General features: G+C 42.7%; 1 protein-coding gene across 2 annotated transcripts in view; it reads left to right on the top strand.

Moving 5' to 3' along the window:
• Positions 1-14,367: 14,367 nt before the first annotated feature.
• The window catches only part of LOC126190916 (potassium/sodium hyperpolarization-activated cyclic nucleotide-gated channel 2-like), a 303,831-nt gene continuing 298,774 nt past the window's right edge, over positions 14,368-19,424 (top strand). For both annotated transcript variants that reach the window (XM_049931544.1, XM_049931546.1), the window contains exon 1: positions 14,368-14,528. In XM_049931544.1, coding sequence (XP_049787501.1) covers positions 14,384-14,528 — 145 coding nt within the window. In that variant the 5' untranslated portion in view covers positions 14,368-14,383. The remainder of the gene's footprint in view (positions 14,529-19,424) is intronic.

Here is a 19,424-nt window from a genome sequence, read left to right on the forward strand (position 1 = left end):
TCAGTTGTAGAATTAAGGAACACGTTTTATGTTCGAGTATAATGACTTTTCTGGAGACTAGAAATCTCTGTAGGAATCAGCATGGGTTTCGACAAAGACGATCGTGTGAAACCCAGCTCGCGCTATTAGTCCATGAGACTCAGAGGGCCATGACACGGGTTCCCAGGTAGAAGCCGTGTTTCTTGACTTCCGCAAGGCGTTTGATACAGTTCCCCACAGTCGTTTAATGAACAAAGTAAGAGCATATGGACTATCAGACCAATTGTGTGATTGGATTGAAGAGTTCCTAGATAACAGAACGCAGCATGTCATTCTCAATGGAGAGAAGTCTTACGAAGTAAAAGTGATTTCAGGTGCGCCGCAGGGGAGTGTCGTAGGACCGTTGCTATTCACAATATACATAAATGACCTTGTGGATGACATCGGAAGTTCACTGAGGCTTTATGCGGATGATGCTGTGATATATCGAGAGGTTGTAACAATGGAAAATTGTACTGAAATGCAGAAGGATCTGCAGCGAATTGACGCATGGTGCAGGGAATGGCAACTGAATCTCAATGTAGACAAGTGTAATGTGCTGCGAATACATAGAAAGATCCCTTATCATTTAGCTACAATATAGCAGGTCAGCAATTGGAAGCAGTTAATTCCATAAATTATCTGGGAGTATGCATTAGGAGTGATTTAAAATGGAATGATCATATAAAGTTGATCGTCGGTAAAGCAGATGCCAGACTGAGATTCATTGGAAGAATCCTAAAGAAATGCAATCCGAAAACAAAGAAAGTAGGTTACAGTACACTTGTTCGCCCACTGCTTGAATACTGCTCAGCAGTGTGGGATCCGTACCAGATAGGGTTGATAGAAGAGAGAGAGAATATCCAACGGAGAGCAGCGCGCTTCGTTACAGGATCATTTAGTAATCGCGAAAGCTTTACGGAGATGATAGATAAACTCCAGTGGAAGACTCTGCAGGAGAGACGCTCAGTAGCTCAGTACGGGCTTTTGTTGAAGTTTCAAGAACATACCTTCACCGAGGAGTCAAGCAGTATATTGCTCCCACCTACGTTTATCTCGCGAAGAGACCATGAGGATAAAATCAGAGAGATTAGAGCCCACACAGAGGCATACCGACAATCCTTCTTTCCACGAACAATACGAGACTGGAATAGAAGGGAGAACCGATAGAGGTACTCAAGGTACCCTCCGCCACACACCGTTAGGTGGCTTGCGGAGTGTGGATGTAGATGTAGATGTAGCAATTAAGGTTATTCCAAGGCGTAAAGGCCAGTCAAATGAAAACAAGACGGAACGAAAACCGAAAGTAAAATGTTTATTATTTCAAAAGCAATCGCCATAGCTACTAATACATCTAACCCACTGTGAGACCAGACGGTCAACCCTTCCATGGAAAAATGTTTGCAGGTGCCCTCGGAACCATGATTGTATCCAGGCGTGCACATCTTCGTCTGAAGCTAATCGACGGCCGCGGTCTCCAAAAATATGGAAATCGCATGCGGTGAGATCGGAACTGTATGGAAGGTGGGCAAGAAATTCGCAGCGAAGTTTCTACAGCGTAGTCGAAACAACGTTGGCACCACGTAAGAAAAGTCATGCAAGAGATTGGTAATCTTAAACAAGATATATACTTGCAGTTCATGCAATATGTGCAACGTCTTAAGACTGAACCGCAGTGCTGTGAAAAATTGTGTAAAATAGTATTTAGTGAGACATTTTCAGATGCTTCGCAGTTGCTCCGTCGTTTGGCGACACTAAGTTCTAATCTTCGATGTGATGGAGAAAATTTCGTATGTACCTACATGTACGATGAAGTTTATATTCTGACGTAAGAAAGATGTTTTACCGTCGGCATATATACAGAGAATGTATGTGGAAGTTCCGTTCTTAAAACACTGAAGTCGATTCTGTCTCGGGCAAACACTGGTCTTCGTTTCCTTCGCGTGCACACATCGTTAGCGTTTCTGTGGAACAGCGCGCACCCTCTGTGCTGCCGACGACCCCACGGCAGCTCTTCTACCACTGAAACCTGTGCAGGGACCACCATAAGCACGGGAACAGCTGTAGTCTTACCGACATACCAGTTTGCTATAAAGTAAGGACCAAATAAAAGAATGACGTACGGATGGCCTAGCAAGGAGACTCGCTGTGGCATATCGGGATAAGATCGAGGGTTATCGGGCAGTGTATTGTATTGGACAAGAGCTATTACAAAATTCTAGCGCTCTTGGAAGTACCTGTCGCGCAACTGCCGTGCGAGCTATCGAGAAACAACACTACTCACGCGATTTTGAACCAGAACAACAATACGTTCAGAGTTGTAACAAGTTATCTGCTCCTAATGAGTTCTTACGTCTACAAACTTAACTTTGGAGTTTTCTTTTTTCTTTGAAGTAAGTAACAGAATATTTTTATTAGATGAAACTCATATGCTCGTGTGCTGTGACAACGTCTAGTTCAAGTAATAACTGTCTGAGTGTTAAGGTACCAAATCGGTGTAATCGAACTATATCGAATAAAGTTGGAGAATTCAGGGCATAAATGGCATGAAAATAGCACGAAGGAATCTGTAGAAAAAGTCAGACTTCCTGAACTGACGCTCAGGGAAGACAATGAGAAATATTGACTTCCAAGAAGCACATTAAGTGAGAGACTTAAAGCTTTTCGGGAAAACAGAGCGGTGGCCATTGAAACCTTTTTTAAGAAACAAGCTTTTTTCCAAGAATATTACTGATGAAGAGGATCGGTCATGTCAAAAACAGAAACAGAAACTGAAATGACAAAAAGCGTGAGATAGCGATATGCGTATGTACAGATGGCGGCAGTATCGCATACACAAGGTAAAAAAGGGCAGTGCATTGGTGGTGCTGTCATTTGTACTCAGGTGATTCATGTGAAAATGTTTCCAACGCAACTATGGCCGCGCAGCGGTCTTTAGCAAACTTTGACTGTTGAATGGTAGTTTCCATTACGGAAATCGTTAGAGAATTAAATATTCTGAGATCCATAGTGTCAGCCCAAATTTCAGGCATTACCTCTCACCATAGACATCGTAGTGGCCGACGGCCTTCACTTAACGACCAAGAGCACAGACGTTTGCGTAGAAGTGTTAGTGCTTACAGACAAGCAACGCCGCGTGAAATAGCCGCAGATATCAATGTGGGACGTACAACGAACGTATCCGTTAGGACAGTGCGGCGAAATATGGCGTTAACGAGGTTATGGAAGAAGACGACCTACACAAGTGCCTTTGCTAACAGCACGACATCGCCTGCCAGCGCTTTTCGTGGGCTCGTGACCGTTTTGGCGGCGATACATCTCCCAATCGACAATAGTATTTGAAAATACTGTACAGTATCAATTTGAAAAACAATTAGGGTGGGATTGAAGGCCAGTTCCTATGTTAGTAAGCTATCGGAGATAGGGAGGACGACCTGGACACGGGGGATATCAGGACTGCACTCGCTGTCAGTGTCGTCCGGATCAGATTCCCTGGAGTGCAGTCGGACACAAACGACTTTCATCTTCATCCATATGTTGTGCATTTTGTCTCATGGAAGTAGCACTAGCTGCCCTGATATGCTAAAAAACAGTTACTGCCTGAAAGCAATTACTGGGTGCACTGTCCACCTACGGCGTCTTTGCCAGAGGAGGGTTTGGTCAGCAAAGCAAGCCTGCTTGGAGGAGAGTTGGATCTGGGTCCAGCGAGCTGGGCGGGTGGCAGACGCCTGCGATGTGTCCTCCAGGGCTGTTGTGGACCTGATGGACCTTTCAAAAACCCGGACGTGGGGAAGACACGTAGTCAAAGATGGATCATTGAGCTTTAAGAGGTCGTTCCGGAATCCTTTATCTAGAGAGTGAATCAGAATCCCCAACCAGCGACTTTTTGCATTGAGAATTAGAACACTAGAAACGGCAACCACCGGAAAGGCCTAGTAAATGAGTTGTCTGCTCTCTGTACGACTGCCAGTTTTGTTTATGGCAGCTAAAAAACTTGTGGCGGCCACCTGTCACATGCACATGACCATCAAAATGGGCAAAAAAAACAGAATTTTAAATGATCACAAGGCAAGCACGAGGTTGGACCTCAAGACTGAAGTGTTTGAACGGGCAATAGATTCCTGCTGCTGACATCACCTGAGATCTCGTGGGCAATGAACTGCTTTTCAAGGTAGCTAACCTAGTTGGCCCATGGCTCTGCCTTGTTGTGAAATGCCTGGAACAGCGGGGACGCTATCCGGAATCCCTTTACCAACGAGTCAATGAGGGACATCGTGTAGAGATTTACGGTGCCGTGGTGGTGATGGCACCTATCTTCTTTAACGTCAGCTCTTGAGCCTTTTGCGCGTTTTGTAGAGTCAGTAGGCCTTGAGTGCTCAAGTCCGTAGATGTAGACATACTGGAACAAAGAGCAAACTTTATTTATTTATTTATTTGGTTATCTAGCCTGACCAGATTACATCTTACATCTAACCAGGAACAACACATACAGGTATAGTACCAAAACATTCATGAAAATTATAACAATCTTAGAGATGATAATAAGCATAATAATAGTAATAATAATAATAATAGTTGACAATAATGAGAGTAAGGATAAACGGCAATAATAACAGTAATAATAAAAAATGCATTAAAAATAATATAGACTGGTTTAGACCAACTTAAATCATGTTTAGTATTGTCAGAAAAAGAAAGGATGAAGACCAAGAAAACTGGAATGACAGTAATAGTGGCTGTTAGGAGAGGACTTGATTTAAGTAAATAACTCTGTAAGCGAGGAGAAGGGAAAAGTTGTGTGGGGGGGAAGGGAGGGGGAAGGTGGGATTGAAGAGTGTGGGCTGCAGACAAGTATGTGGGAGAGATAGCTATTGCGAGAGGTGAGCCATTAGCTGCTTTTTGAAGCCTGGAAATGATTTAATTTCTCTGATATTTTGAGGAAGATTTTTCCTAAAGTCAGGTTCCGGATACAGAAAATGATTTAGAAAACATGACGGTGTAGAGTGGTGGTACTAAGAGGATCTTACTTTGTTGAGAACGAGTATTTCTGCTGTGCTGTTCGGATAGTAATGTAATGGCTGAAGATAAGTAAGAGGCAGTCTGATAATTGAGAAGACGATGGAGGAAACTTTTGTGTTAGCAGAAGAGCTAACACCGTGTTACGAGTGGAGGCCGAAATGTACGCGTTTTAGCTGACGCAGGCTGGCGTGAGGAGGGAAGAACTATACTGACGTGAGGTCTGGAACATGACAAGGAATGAGAATTCAGAAAGCGGACGTAATTAGTTTGATACTTAACTTTAACCCATTAATGATGAACGTCGGTCTTGACGCTACATGAGTCACAATATTATCTGTTCAGAATACATTCTTGAAGATAGTAATTATAGTAACTGAAGATGGTGCCTTGCTAGGTCGTAGCAAATGGCGTAGCTGAAGGCTATACTAAACTGTCGTCTCTGCAAATGAGAGCGTATGTAGACAATGAACCATCGCTAGCAAAGTCGGCTGTACAACTGGGGCGAGTGCTAGGGAGTCTCTCTAGACTAGACCTACAGTGTGGCGGCGCTCGGTCTGCAATCACTGATAGTGGGGACACGCGGGTCCGACGTATACTAACGGACCGCGGCCGATTTAAAGGCTACCACCTAGCAAGTGTGGTGTCTGGCGGTGACACCACATAAACATAAAATATGGTAGTCCCTACGTTTATCAGCACGTAGCCACGATAATTGTTCTCGGCAGGAGCGATATGATCTTAATAACGAATGTCACAAATATATCGGACGCAGGCATTCATCGCCAGTTCAAGCCTGCGAGAGTTTTCGTAAGAAAGTCCTTGAAGAATAGCATCGCCATAGTCGAGAATAGAGCGTGTCAGAGATTCTACGAGCTTCTTCTTAAACTCTAATGGAAGTACTTTTTTATATTTCTGTAGACAATGAAGGGATACATAAACTTTACTGCAGACTGCAGTAGTGTGTTCAGTCCAGTCTAAGTGGTGGTCCAGTATTATCCCCAAGCTCATTACAGAAGGAGAAAAGGTCATTTCGGTGCCATTTAAAATTAAGCATGGTTGAGATTCTCTGTACTGTGTTGTAATAAGTCTTTTGTGGGCGAGTGAGATTGCTTGCTTCAGTCTATGTCATTTAATGTCACCTTTGGGCCAAGTTTCTTACGAGAAATATTGATCACTACGTCATCAGTGTTTTCACTGCTGTTCTCTGGAACATGTTATTACGTCTCTGATATTGTTCGACTTCGTCTGATTTCTCAATCAGCTTCCTTTCGAGCGATCGTGCCCCTTCTTCACTTTCTTTTAAAGAATTACTCAGGGCACGCATCTCGGTCTCATTGGCCTCCAGAGTGTTTTGTAGTTTAGCCGTCACAGCTGCGGAGACAGCATCAGTGACTGAACGACAAGCCCGAGCGCGTCCCATGTCTGCAGCGCGGCACTCACCTCAGCCTTGACGGGTGCGGCGACGTCGGCGCTGCCGGGCGATGCGGCCGCAGCTCCCGGTGTCGGCTCAGGTCCGGCGCTCTCACTCGACTGGCCGTTGTCTGTGCTGCGCGTTGTACGACGGCTTTTCATTTTAAATAAAGTTCCACTTTACAAGCACTCAAAAACAGACGTTAAAGTGACACTAGGCACACGCCACACGATTCCCTTTGTGCATTGAAAAGCCTGCTGCGTAATAACACCTCCGAAATTCAGGTAAACTTGCGAGCCAAACGAACGCGTGTCACTCACTCGCCGCCATCTTAACCCAAAAAAAAGGTCTACCCGAAACTTGGAAAACACACGAAGAAACGCCGTCTACATGGAGCGTAGCACAAGCGTGCAGAGTGAGTCGCAGAAAACAACGTCAACAGCTGAAGTAGCCCACAGCATATTCAACGCATAGAAAATGGTTCAAATGGCTCTAGGCACTATGAGACTTAATAAAATGGTTCAAATGGCTCTGAGCACTATGGGACTTAACTGCTGAGGTCATCAGTCCCCTAGAACTTAAAACTACTTAAACCTAACTAACCTAAGGACATCACACACATCCATGCCCGAGGCAGGATTCGAACCTGCGACCGCAGTGGTCGCGTGGTTCCAGACTGTAGCGCCTAGAACCGCTCGGCCACATCGGCCGGCCAACGCATAGAAACTTAAGCCTAGGTAAACAATGGAAAGCAAGTTTATTAAAATGAACGTAACATTCAAGTTCTCCTTCTTCGGGGCATAATTACACAACACAAAGAATAGAGCAACAGTGAAGTCTCTCTCTTGGATGTGAGTACGATGAGTGAGACTAGTGGACTGTCAGTGACGAATATCTGAACCACGGTTACTAGAGTCAAAGTAGTGGTACACGAGGAAATGATTGTCACTAATTACACGAACACTTTGTCTGGCAAGAAATATTAAATCCCGGGAGGTCCATGCTGTAGAGGCCAAGTCTCGGAGTAGTTCGAGAGCGACTGCTGCTGATTCCATGTAGCGGCGGGGGCGAAGATGCCGGGCAGGCAGACTGGCGCCAGACGGCAGCTCGCGCGAGGAGTCCGGGGGAACTCTTGTCTGATGAAGCGCGGCGGTGGGTGGCGTAAAGCCCTGACAGCTCGTCCGTGGAGAAACGACTCACCGTAGGTTGAGGCTCCAGGATAAGCTGAGACCTGTTTTGGGGCACGTGGCCCTCCGAAAGCGAGCAGCGATGCCGCTGCCGTCTGTTGACAAGGCACGCCCTCGGAGCTGGGGAGGCGGTGTTCGGCGTTGTAGCCGCTGCGATTTTTGTCATAGTCCACCCACGATGCAGCTTTATTATGCAGGAGGGGTATGAATCCTGTCATAGTGTACAGCTAACAAACAAAAGTACAAATAAATAATGAAAAATGTAGATCAAAAGTTAATAAAATAAATTAATTTTTCTATATCTACGCACATGAAAATGAAACGTCGTGTGACTAGGGCCTCCCGTCGGGTAGACCGTTCGCCGAGTGCAAGTCTTTCGATTTGACGCCACTTCGGCGACTTGCGCGTCGATGGGGATGAAATGATGATGATTAGGACAACACAACACCAAGTTCCTGAGCGGAGAAAATCTCCGACCCAGCCGGGATTCGAACCCGGGCCCTTAGGATTGACATTATGTCTCGCTGACCATTTTTTTTTAAATCTCATTTTGTTCGCTTTTGCTCGTCGCATCTGCTCGGGGCGGACATCGTAAGACACCCTTTTAAGTTCTTTGTTGATCGATTAACTCAGTTTTTTTGTATTACAGAGGGCAGCTAACCCTCTGACCGAGCACGCTCTGCTACAGTGCCGGCAGCACTCGGCTAACGGGAGCGCACATCTGCACGTATAATGAAACTGTAGCCGCCCAATGTCCGTACGTAGGAGATATTTAAGAGACCTAAATATGAAGGGTCTTTATCCCTGTAATAAAAGTCAAACCAATTACTTTTTTAAGTTTTGTTTGTTTTCTGTCTGTATGTTTGTACGCGCATCACCGCAAAAACTACCATACAAAATTCGATGCGTTTTTCATAGTTGTATTATTGGAGATCTAACTTAAAATTTAGTACATGTATAATTTTCATACGCCACCTATAAGCCGAGTTATCTACACATGCAAAGTGTTTTCTGTAACTGTGTCAGTAAGGGGAAACTGAAATCCATAGGAGATAGAGGTAAACTGTCTTAGGAACCTCTAGGTGCTTTTTTTTTGTGAGAACAGTTTTGCCATAGTCAAAATTTTGGTCGTGTGTGAGTTGTCCATGAAAATGAACAAAATTGGTAAAAATTTTTCTTAATGTGGAGCGACTCTATTTCATGTAAGAATCTTTTCACTACATTGGAAGAAAAAAATACTAACATCAAAACTTTTATAAAACTAAATTAAATAAACCAGAATTGAAATGTCATCATAATAATAATGTTAACAGTTTAATGCCGTTATCCACAGATATTCTTGAATTCATCCTCGAATCGCGGTAATTATTATCGTTGATACGTTTGTCGAGTTGACGCTGCTATTATCGTTGATACGTTTTGCCGAGTTAACATGAAAAATCTCCGTTGCGTCCGTTTGACATCTTTACCTTCAGTTTTTTATATCTGTTTTTCTCGACGATAATAAGCTTCACGATTCATGCGGGTTTGTGTTCAATGCGGACGAAATCGCTGGATGAAGCTAGTATGCAATAAATATTATGTGTTAATATCAATTTCGCCTTCATCTATTGCCCCACTTGAGGTTACAAGGAGAAAAAGTTTCGTGTTGATGAAAATGTGTCAAATAAAATGAGATGGTTATTAACAACAACAAAAAGTGCTCAACAAGAAACAGGCTCAACAGAAAATAGTGGACGTTGTGTTACAGTGTCGAACAATATAAGACAAATTATTTCATCAACTTTATTTTGTAACATGAGAGCCAAGTATCGGAAGGAAATGAATGGACATCACTCTTTTAAGAAATTAGAGTCCCCGTTGAGAAGTTAAGATACGTTAGAGCAGGGAAGAAAAAAATCAGATCGATATCTAAAAGAATCCATATCACAATCTACACGTTAAATTGAAGTAGAACCAAAAATCATTGTGGGAATTAGCGTTGGGCATAATACCTGACGCAAATGTGTCTCTGAACTTCAGAAACATTAGATGTTTCCAATGTTCTAAAAGACGCTGCATCTTCCCACGCCTCCAAGACAGTAAAATACAATAAGGGTTTAAATTCACCGTTTTCGTGCGTACTTTATTTCAATGATGCTGTTATTCATATTTTTGATACTGGATTGTCAAAACAAAACTATCATCGAGTGAGAATAACGGAATAAGAGAAAAATTTGACAATATTTTGGATTTTGTTCATCACATTGGCCCCATCATTTTGACTATTAAAAATTTTACATAAAATTCTGAAGTAACACGATAAACTATACAAAGGCACCAATTTTCGTCAAAGTAGTCGTATTTATTTAATATTTAGTTCGCCATATAGAATCCGCCATTTCTAGTTTCTCAGTGCAGGTATCAGATCCGTTATCATCAAGGTCAAAAATCGCATTATATCGATTTCTGTCCACGATGACCAGTGTTTTGAATTTTGGCCAGATTTTCATAATTCTGATCCGTTGTACAGCATCGTGGTTACTGCTCCATGGTACAGTTAACGCACGAGGTGTGCCTTTGTGCTGAGACGATGGTCTTCACTTAAAAGTCAGATGTACGCGCGGCGGTAGGGCAGAGAAATGTTCCATTGGCACTTTATCGTTGGCGCTTTACTGTGGATAGGTTGCTTGCCACCTTAGCTTCTCTGACTCAAGCATTTCCGCGACTTCCTGGCTTCTGGCGAAAGTCAAGGGGATGCGCACTGCATGGATATTAGCTGCATCTTGACGTCACAGTACTAGCCAGAATTGCTTTTGAGATTGCTTAGAACTGAGCCCCTCGGCCCAGACGGACGTCTTTTGTTCCCGTGACATTTTAATTAAGCGTTTTTTGTCGGAATGCGCGCTCCCGTGCCACTCCCCTAGTTATTAACCGCATTTCTGAAGGAATTGTCCGCGACCATGCCAACTGCGTCTCCCGTCTGTGACGACAGAGAGCAAAGTTGCTGATCCTTAATAAACACTTAAACAAGATTTGAATTATTTTTATTTAGCTCCTTATGCAATGAAAAGATAGGTATACGAAAAGGCCTCGAAGAGAAATTCAGAGAACTTAAGAGTTCATACGAAAATTTATTGACAGTCGTTCTGCCCTGGCACCGTTCGCCAACGGAACAGGGAAGGGTGGAAAAGACAGTGATGTCAGAAGTTTTCCCCGTCACATACAATAAGGTGGCTTATAGATTATAGATGCAATATTTCTAGGTTTTTTTTTCAAGGAAGCAGGAACTCAACGTTTCCCTAATGGTTTTTCTGCTTTAAGTTAAGCGCATGTCAACGGAAGCTCTAATCGCCAGTTTCATTTATTTAATTATAAGTACGCAATCTAATAGCAGTAATTTAGAAGTAGGTCTAATAACGGCTTATAAAATAGGACTGCGAGTCGGATTCCATAAATAGCATTGTGAACACATCGTAGCCAAGAAGGACACGACGCCAACACCCGCCACAATAGCGCAAGTTTACATGCCATGATGAAGAGATTGAAAAATGTATGATGAGATAAAATAAATCCGTCAGATAGTTAAGAGAGAGGAAAATTTAATTGTGATAGGGCACTGGAGTTGGACAGTACGAAAAGGAAGAGAGAAAAAAAATAGCAAGAGAATATGGACTGGGGGAAAGGACTGAAAGGGGAAGCCGACTGGTAGAATTTTGCGTAGAACATAATTTAATCAGCGCTAACACTTGGATTAAGTAACAAGAAAGAAGAATGAATACATGTAAGAGACCTGGGGACAATAGAAGGTTTCAGATTGATAATATAATGGTAAGACAGAGATTCTGAAATCAGATTTTAAACTGTAAGACATTTCCAAAAAAAAAAAAAGGTTCAAATGGCTCTGAGCACTATGGGACTTAACTTCGGAGGTCATTAGTTCCCTACAACTTAGAACTACTTAAACCTAACTAACCTAATGACAGCACACACATCCATGCCCGAGGCAGGATTCGAACCTGCGACCGTAGTGGTCGCACGGTTCCAGACTGTAGCACCTAGAACCGCTCGGAAGAACCAGATAATTTGGACTCTGACCACAATTTACAGGTAATTAACTGCAGATTAAAACTCAATCAATTGCAGAAACATAGGAAATTAAAGAGATGGGAACTGGATAACTTGAACGAACAGAGACTATTGACAGTTTCAAAGACAGCAGTAGAAAGCGGTTGACTGAATAGGTGAAAGAAATGCAGTAAAATATGAATAGGTAAATTTGAGAAATGAAATTGTGAAGGCGACAGAGGACCAAATAGGTATAAAGACAAAGTCTTGAAGAAATCCTTGGGCATCACAGGAGATATTGAACTGATGCAAGGAAAAAGTATAAAAAAGCAGCATGTGAAGCAGGTAGAAGAGAATACAGACGTCTAAAAACAAGACTGACAGAAAGTGCAAAATCTCTACGCAAGAATGGCTATACGAAAAAAACAAGTCTGTAGAATCATGTATAACTAAAGAAAAGATTCTGCCTATAGGAAAATTAAAGAGGAAAACAGTACTAATCAAAGAAGGAAAAGCTGAAAGGGGAAGGATTATATGGAGGGGCTATATAAGGGAAACTACCTTGAAGGCACCAGTTTAGAAACGTAAGAGGAAGAAGATGAAGACGAGATGGGAGATACGACACTGCGGGAAGAATTAGAGCGCTGAAAGATTTATGTCGAAACAAGGCGCCTATAGCAGACGATATTCACTCAAAACCATTGATACCCTTGTGAGAGCCAACCTTGAAGAAACCATCCCGCCTGCCATGGAAGTAGTATATCCAAAGACTTCAAGGAGAATGTAACAATGCCAAGTCCAAAAAAAGCAGAGGTGAATATTACCGAACCATCGGTTTGATAAAGCATGGTTTCAAAATACTGCCAGGAATTGTTTACAGAAGAAGTTAAATACTGGTAGAAGCCGACCTCGGGACATATCAGTTTTGTTTCCGGAGAAATATAGAAACACGCGAAGCAATACTGACCCTATGACTTATCTTAAAAGACAGACTGAAGAAAGGCAAACTACGTTTATAGCACTTATAGTTTTAAAGAAAGTTTTTGACCAAGTTGACAAGACTACACTCTTTGTAATTCTGAAGGTAGCAGGGGTAAAATACCGGGCGAAAAAGGTTATTTATAACTTGTACAGAAACTAGAGTTCAGCGTAAGAGTCGAGGGTCATGGAATGGAAGCACTGATTGAGAAGGGAGTGAGACACAGTTGTAGCCTATCCCGGATATTATTCAAGATGTACATAGGACAAGCAGTAAGGAAACAAAAGAAAAGTGTGGAGAAAGAATTAAAACGCAGCAGAATAAATAAAAATTCTGAAATTTCCTGATGACATTGTAATTCTGTGAGTGACAGCAAAGGACCTGGACGATCAGCTGAACGGAATGAACAGTGTTTGAAATAGATAAGATTAATATCAGCAAAACAAGGGCAACGTCATATAGTCGAATTAAATCAGGCGACATTGAGGAAATGGATAGAGAAAGAAACACTAAAAGTGGTAACTGAGATTTCCTATTTGGGCAATGAAATAACTGATAGCCTAAACAGATAGGACATAAAATATAGACTGACAATGATAAGGAAAGTATTTCTGGAGAAGAGAAATTTGTTAGCATCGAATATAAATTTGTTACGAAGCCTCTTCTGAAGGTATTTGTCTGGAATGTAGCCTTTTAGGAAAATGAAACGAGAACAATAAGAGGTTCAGACAGACGAAAATGTATGCTTTTGAAATGTGGTGCTACAGAAGGCTGCTGGAGATTAAATGGCTAGATCGTGTAATTAATGAGGCGGTACATCTACATCTACACAGATAGTCCGCAAGCCACCATAAGGTACACGACGGAGGGTAAGCTGTACTACTACATGTCATTTCCCTCCTGCTCCACTCGCAAGTAGAGCTAGGCAAAAACGAGTGTCTGTACGCCTCCGTATGAGCCCTAATTTCTCGTATTTTATCTTCCTGGTCTTGACGCGCGATGTATGTTGGTGGGAGCAGTATCGTTCGGCAGTCAGCTTCAAATACCGGTTCTCTAAATTTTCTCAGTAGTATTTCCCGAAAAGGACGCCGCCTTCCCTCCAGGGATTCCTATTTGACTTCCCGAAGCATCTCCATAACACTTACGTTTTGCTCGAACCTACGGGTAACAAATCTAACAGCCCTCCTCTGCAACTGCGGACAAAAGAAATCTGTGGCATAATTTGACCAAAAGAAGGGATCGGTTGATGGGATAGGGAATCACCAGTTTAGCACTGAAGTGTCAGTGGGGAAGGGTGTGGGGGGGGGGGAGGGGTCAACATTGAGGGGGACCACGAAACGAATACAGTGTGATCAAATGTAAGTAGATTGCAGTAGTTATTTGGAGATAAACAGGCTTACACAGAATGGATTAGAAGTAGGACGTTGCATCAAACCAGCCTGCAGACTGAAGATCAAGAAAAATAACAACAAAAGTGAAACAACATCGTTCTAAATGAAATTGGCATTTCACGCATAACTGTAGTGTACTGCCTTGGCCAGACATCTCTGTAAGATTATGCTCCGGCAGAAGCTGATTGCTCGTCTGAGTTAAAATTGAGACTTTTTTTTCAATATTCCGTGGAAAATTAGATATCTGTCTTGTTTGTTGTATTACGGCCTGCCCCGCCACCCTCTCACGGAGGCGCCTCTGGCGTGTTGCAGGTTTTACTGGGACCTGTGCATGCTCCTGCTGCTCGTCGCCAACCTCATCATCCTGCCCGTCGCCATCTCGTTCTTTAACGACGACCTGAGCACGCGATGGATCGCCTTCAACTGCCTCTCCGACACCATCTTCCTCATAGACATCGTCGTCAATTTCCGCACCGGTGAGTACACACATACGCGCTGCCGCCGAGATAGCAATCTGCCATTTCTTCCGCTCGCTGAGCTCGTCAGTAGAAACGCACGTCAGCAGGAAAAGCCGTTTCGTGCGTGCGTTAAATGCGTTTTGTCCCGTTAACCTCTTCCAGACGGTTGCTTGCAAGGGAAGCTCCCCATCGCAGACCCCTTAGATTTATTGGTAAGAAGGCCCAGTGGACAGCCAGGCAAAAACTGAGCATAGATCGAGCATGAAAACAGGGAGAAGGGGACTAAATTGTGAAAAAAAAGCAACATGGAAACAGCGAACGGTCCAATCATAACAGATGTAATATTGAGGGATGCTAATCAGCAGCGTGGTCGTGGTTTTGGGATCTAAAGCGGACGAACCGGGTTCAAAACTCCCTCGAGCCATTTATTTTTTGCCACAACCTGTCCATCCGGTCATTGAAATGTTTGTTCTCTTTCTGTAGTCTTGGCAGCTGTCATACTATACATTGGCTGTACAATATGAGTCATGTGGTAAGAACACGTTACCGTCGCAATTAAATAAGATGAATAGTGTGAGCAGGCGATATACCACATAGACGTCTCACAGAAATGAGAACAAAAAACGGGTGTGAACTACGTCACAACAAAGGAATCTAAAGTCAAAACTTACAAAACGGAACGGAACTTCAAAAACGTTCAAAACATCCGTTTTGACAGAGCGCAGGGAATCTGTATGATTGTGAAACTGTTGCGTTCATTTGTTGCAGCTTACGTGACAAACTATTGTGTTTACATAATTTCCTTGGGAGTGATCACTTTCGCATTCATACGATAGTACCTAAATCGGGCAAGAAGGCATATCTCATTCACTTTACCAGGTGTACAAATTAGGTGCGTCGGTAAGAGATTCCTGTCATGTGACACACGTACTGTCACTAATGCCGTGTATGACACACCGGACGTGTTTTCCGGTGGAGGATTCGGCTGACTTGTCGCCTTGTCATCAAAAGTTTGTGGTTGCCATTGGAAAGGCACTTCCTTACGACTGCAGTTAGAGTAGTAGCACGGAATCAGCTGTCATTGTAGGTCCCTTCGTTACACCTCTCCGTTGCAAACGGACGTTACACCACGACACAGGCACAAATTTGAACGCAGCGAACAGCGAAAACAAAATAATTGATGTGCGGGGCTTTGAACATTGCTCGCCCGCTTGGCACTCCTACACCGTGACCACTTACCCACGGCGCAGACGATGAGGCAGGATTTTTTTCACAAGTCGATACGCTTTCTTCCTGTTTTCATGCTTGACATGTGTTCAGGTTTTGACGGTCTGTCCACTAGGCCCCCTTACCACTGAATCTGTGGGGTGCGGGGGAGGGGGGGGGGGGGGGAGTTTTGCTTGTTAGAAAACGCAACAGCTGTCAATAGTCGATAAGTTCAATGCCATATGTTTCCACATAGCAGGTATACAACGGAAGATTTTCACGAAAGTTTCTGTTGTTGTTGTTGTTGTGGTCTTCAGTCCTGAGACTGGTTTGATGCAGCTCTCCATACTAATCTATCCTGTGCAAGCTCCTTCATCTCCCAGTACCTACTACAATTTACATCCTTCTGAATCTGCTTAGTGTATTCATCTCTTGGTCTCCCTCTACGATGTTTACCCTCCATGCTGCCCTCCAATGCTAAATTTGTGATCCCTTGATGCCTCAGGCCATGTCCTACCAATCGATCCCTTCTTCTAGTCAAGTTGTGCCACAAACTTCTCCCCAATCCTATTCAATACCTCCTCATTAGTTACATGATCTAGCCACCTAATCTTCAACATTCTTCTGTAGCACCACATTTTGAAAACTTCTATTCTCTTCTTGTCCAAACTATTTATTGTCCATGTTTCACTTCCATACATGGCTACACTCCATACAATACTTTCAGAAACGACTTCCTGACACTTAAATCTATACTCGATGTTAACAGATTTCTCTTCTTCAGAAACGCTTTCCTTGCCATTGCCAGTCTACATTTGATATCCTCTCTAGTTCGACCATCATCAGTTATTTTGCTCCCCAAATAGCAAAACTCCTTTACTACTTTAAGTGTCTCATTTCCTAATCTAATTCCCTCAGCATCACCCGACTTAATTCGACTACATTCCATTATTCTCGTTTTGCTTATGTTGATGTTCATCTTATATCCTCCTTTCAAGACACTGTCCATTCCATTCAACTGCTCTTCCAAGTCCTTTGCTGTCTCTGACAGAATTACAATGTCATTGGCAAACCTCAAAGTTTTTATTTCTTCTCCCTGGATTTTAATACCTACTCCGAATTTTTCTTTTGTTTCCTTTACTGCTTGGTTAATATACAGATTGAATAACATCGGGGATAAGCTACAACCCTGTCTTACTCCCTTCCCAATCACTGCTTCCCTTTCATGCCCCTCGACTCTTATAACTGCCATCTGGTTTCTGTACAAATTATAAATAGCCTTTCGCTCCCTGTATTTTACCCCTGCCACCTTTAGAATTTGAAAGAGAGTATTCCAGTCAACATTGTCAAAAGCTTTCTCTAAGTCTACAAATGCTAGGAACGTAGGTTTGCCTTTCCTTAATCTTTCTTCTAAGATAAGTCTTAAGGTCAGTAGTGCCTCACGTGTTCCAACATTTCTACGGAATCCAAACTGATCTTCCCCGAGGTCGGTTTCTACCTGTTTTTCCATTCTTCTGTAAAGAATTCGCGTTAGTATTTTGCAGCTGTGGATTATTAAACTGATTGTTTGGTAATTTTCACATCTGTCAGCACCTGCTTTCTTTGGGATTGGAATTATTATATTCTTCTTGAAGTCTGAGGGTATTTCGCCTGTCTCATACATCTTTCTCACCAAATGGTAGATTTTTGTCTGGAATGGCTCTCCTAAGGCCGTCAGTAGTTCTAATGGAATGTTGTCTATTCCCGGGGTCTTGTTTCGACGCAGGTTTTTCAGTGACCTGTCAAACTCTTCACGCAGTATCGTATCTCCCATTTCATCTTCATCTACATCCTCTTCCATTTCAATAATATTGTCCTCAAGTACATCGCCCTTGTATAGACCCTCTATATACTCCTTCCACCTTTCTGCTTTCCCTTCTTTGCTTAGAACTGGGTTTCCATCTGAGCTCTTGATATTCATAGAAGTGGCTCTCTTTACTCCAAAGGTCTCTGTAATTTTCCTGTAGGCTGTATCTATCTTACCCCTAGTGAGATAAGCCTCTACATCCTTATATTTGTCCTCTAGCCATCCCTGCTTAGCCATTTTGCACTTCCTGTCGATCTCATTTTTGAGACGTTTGTATTCCTTTTTGCCTGCTTCATTTACTGCATTTTTATATTTTCTCCTTTCATCAATTAAATTCAATGTTTCTTCTGTTACCCAAGAATTTCTACTAGCCCTCGTCTTTTTACCTACTTGATCCTCTGCTGCCTTCACTACTTCATCCCTCAAAGCTACCCATTCTTCTTCTACTGTATTTCTTTCCCCCATTCCTGTCAATTGTTCCCTTATGCTGTCCCTGAAACTCTGTACAACCTCTGGTTTAGTCAGTTTATCCAGGTCCCATCTCCTTAAATTCCCACCTTTTTGCAGTTTTAATCTACAGTTCATAACCAATAGATTGTGGTCAGAGTCTACATCTGCCCCTGAAAATGTCCTACAATTTAAAACCTGGTTCCTAAATCTCTGACTTACCATTATATAATCTATCTGATACCTTTTAGTATCTCCAGGATTCTTCCAAGTATACAACCTTCTTTTATGATTCTTGAATCAAGTGTTAGCTATGATTAAGTTATGCTCTGTGCAAAATTCTACCAGATGGCTTCCTCTTTCATTTCTTAGCCCCAATCCATATTCACCTACTATGTTTCCTTCTCTCCCTTTTCCTACTGTCGAATTCCAGTCACCCATGGCTATTAAATTTTCGTGTCCCTTCACTACCTGAATAATTTCTTTTATCTCATCATACAGTCTTCAATTTCTTCGTCATCTGCAGAGCTAGTTGGCATATAAACTTGTACTACTGTAGTAGGCATGGGCTTCGTGTCTATCTTGGCCACAATAATACGTTCACTATGCTGTTTGTAGTAGCTAACCCGCATTCCTATTTTTTTTATTCATTATTAAACCTACTCCTGCATTACCCCTATTTGATTTTGTATTTATAACCCTGTATTCACCTGACCAGAAGTCTTGTTCCTCCTGCCACCGAACTTCACTAATTCCCACTATATCTATCTTTAACTTATACATTTCCCTTTTTAAATTTTCTAACCTACCTGCCCGATTAAGGGATCTGACATTCCACGCTCCGATCCGTAGAATGACAGTTTTCTTTCTCCTGATAACGACGTCCTCTTGAGTAGTCCCCGCCCGGATATCCGAATGGGGGACTATTTTACCTCCGGAATATTTTACCCAAGAGGACGCCATCATCATTTAACCATACAGTAAAGCAGCATGCCCTCGGGAAAAATTACGGCTGTAGTTTCCCCTTGCTTTCAGCCGTTCGCAGTACCACAACAGCAAGGCCGTTTTGGTTAGTGTTACAAGGCCAGATCAATCAGAGAGTTTCTATGCTGTACAAAAACCAGTGATCTCTCTGCTATCTGGGTGTGCATCTCTAGCCTCTGAGTACAAACTACAGCAAAGCCGCAGATTTGCGTTGCCAGCTTCATCTGCCACCTGGTGGTGTTTCAAAACATTTCGATAGATCTCTGTGTGGTAAAGAATTATTTATCTAGTTCAGATTATAAATCTTATGTCATGGACTATAACATTGACTGAAGCAGGGAAATGGCAACACTTCACCAGATGACATCTACGTAACTCCAAAAATTGCTACTTTCACATAAATTACGAATTTTAGAATCTCTCGCGTGGGT

This window comes from Schistocerca cancellata, chromosome 6 (assembly GCF_023864275.1).
Source record: "Schistocerca cancellata isolate TAMUIC-IGC-003103 chromosome 6, iqSchCanc2.1, whole genome shotgun sequence".
NCBI classification, from domain to species: Eukaryota; Metazoa; Arthropoda; class Insecta; order Orthoptera; family Acrididae; genus Schistocerca; species Schistocerca cancellata.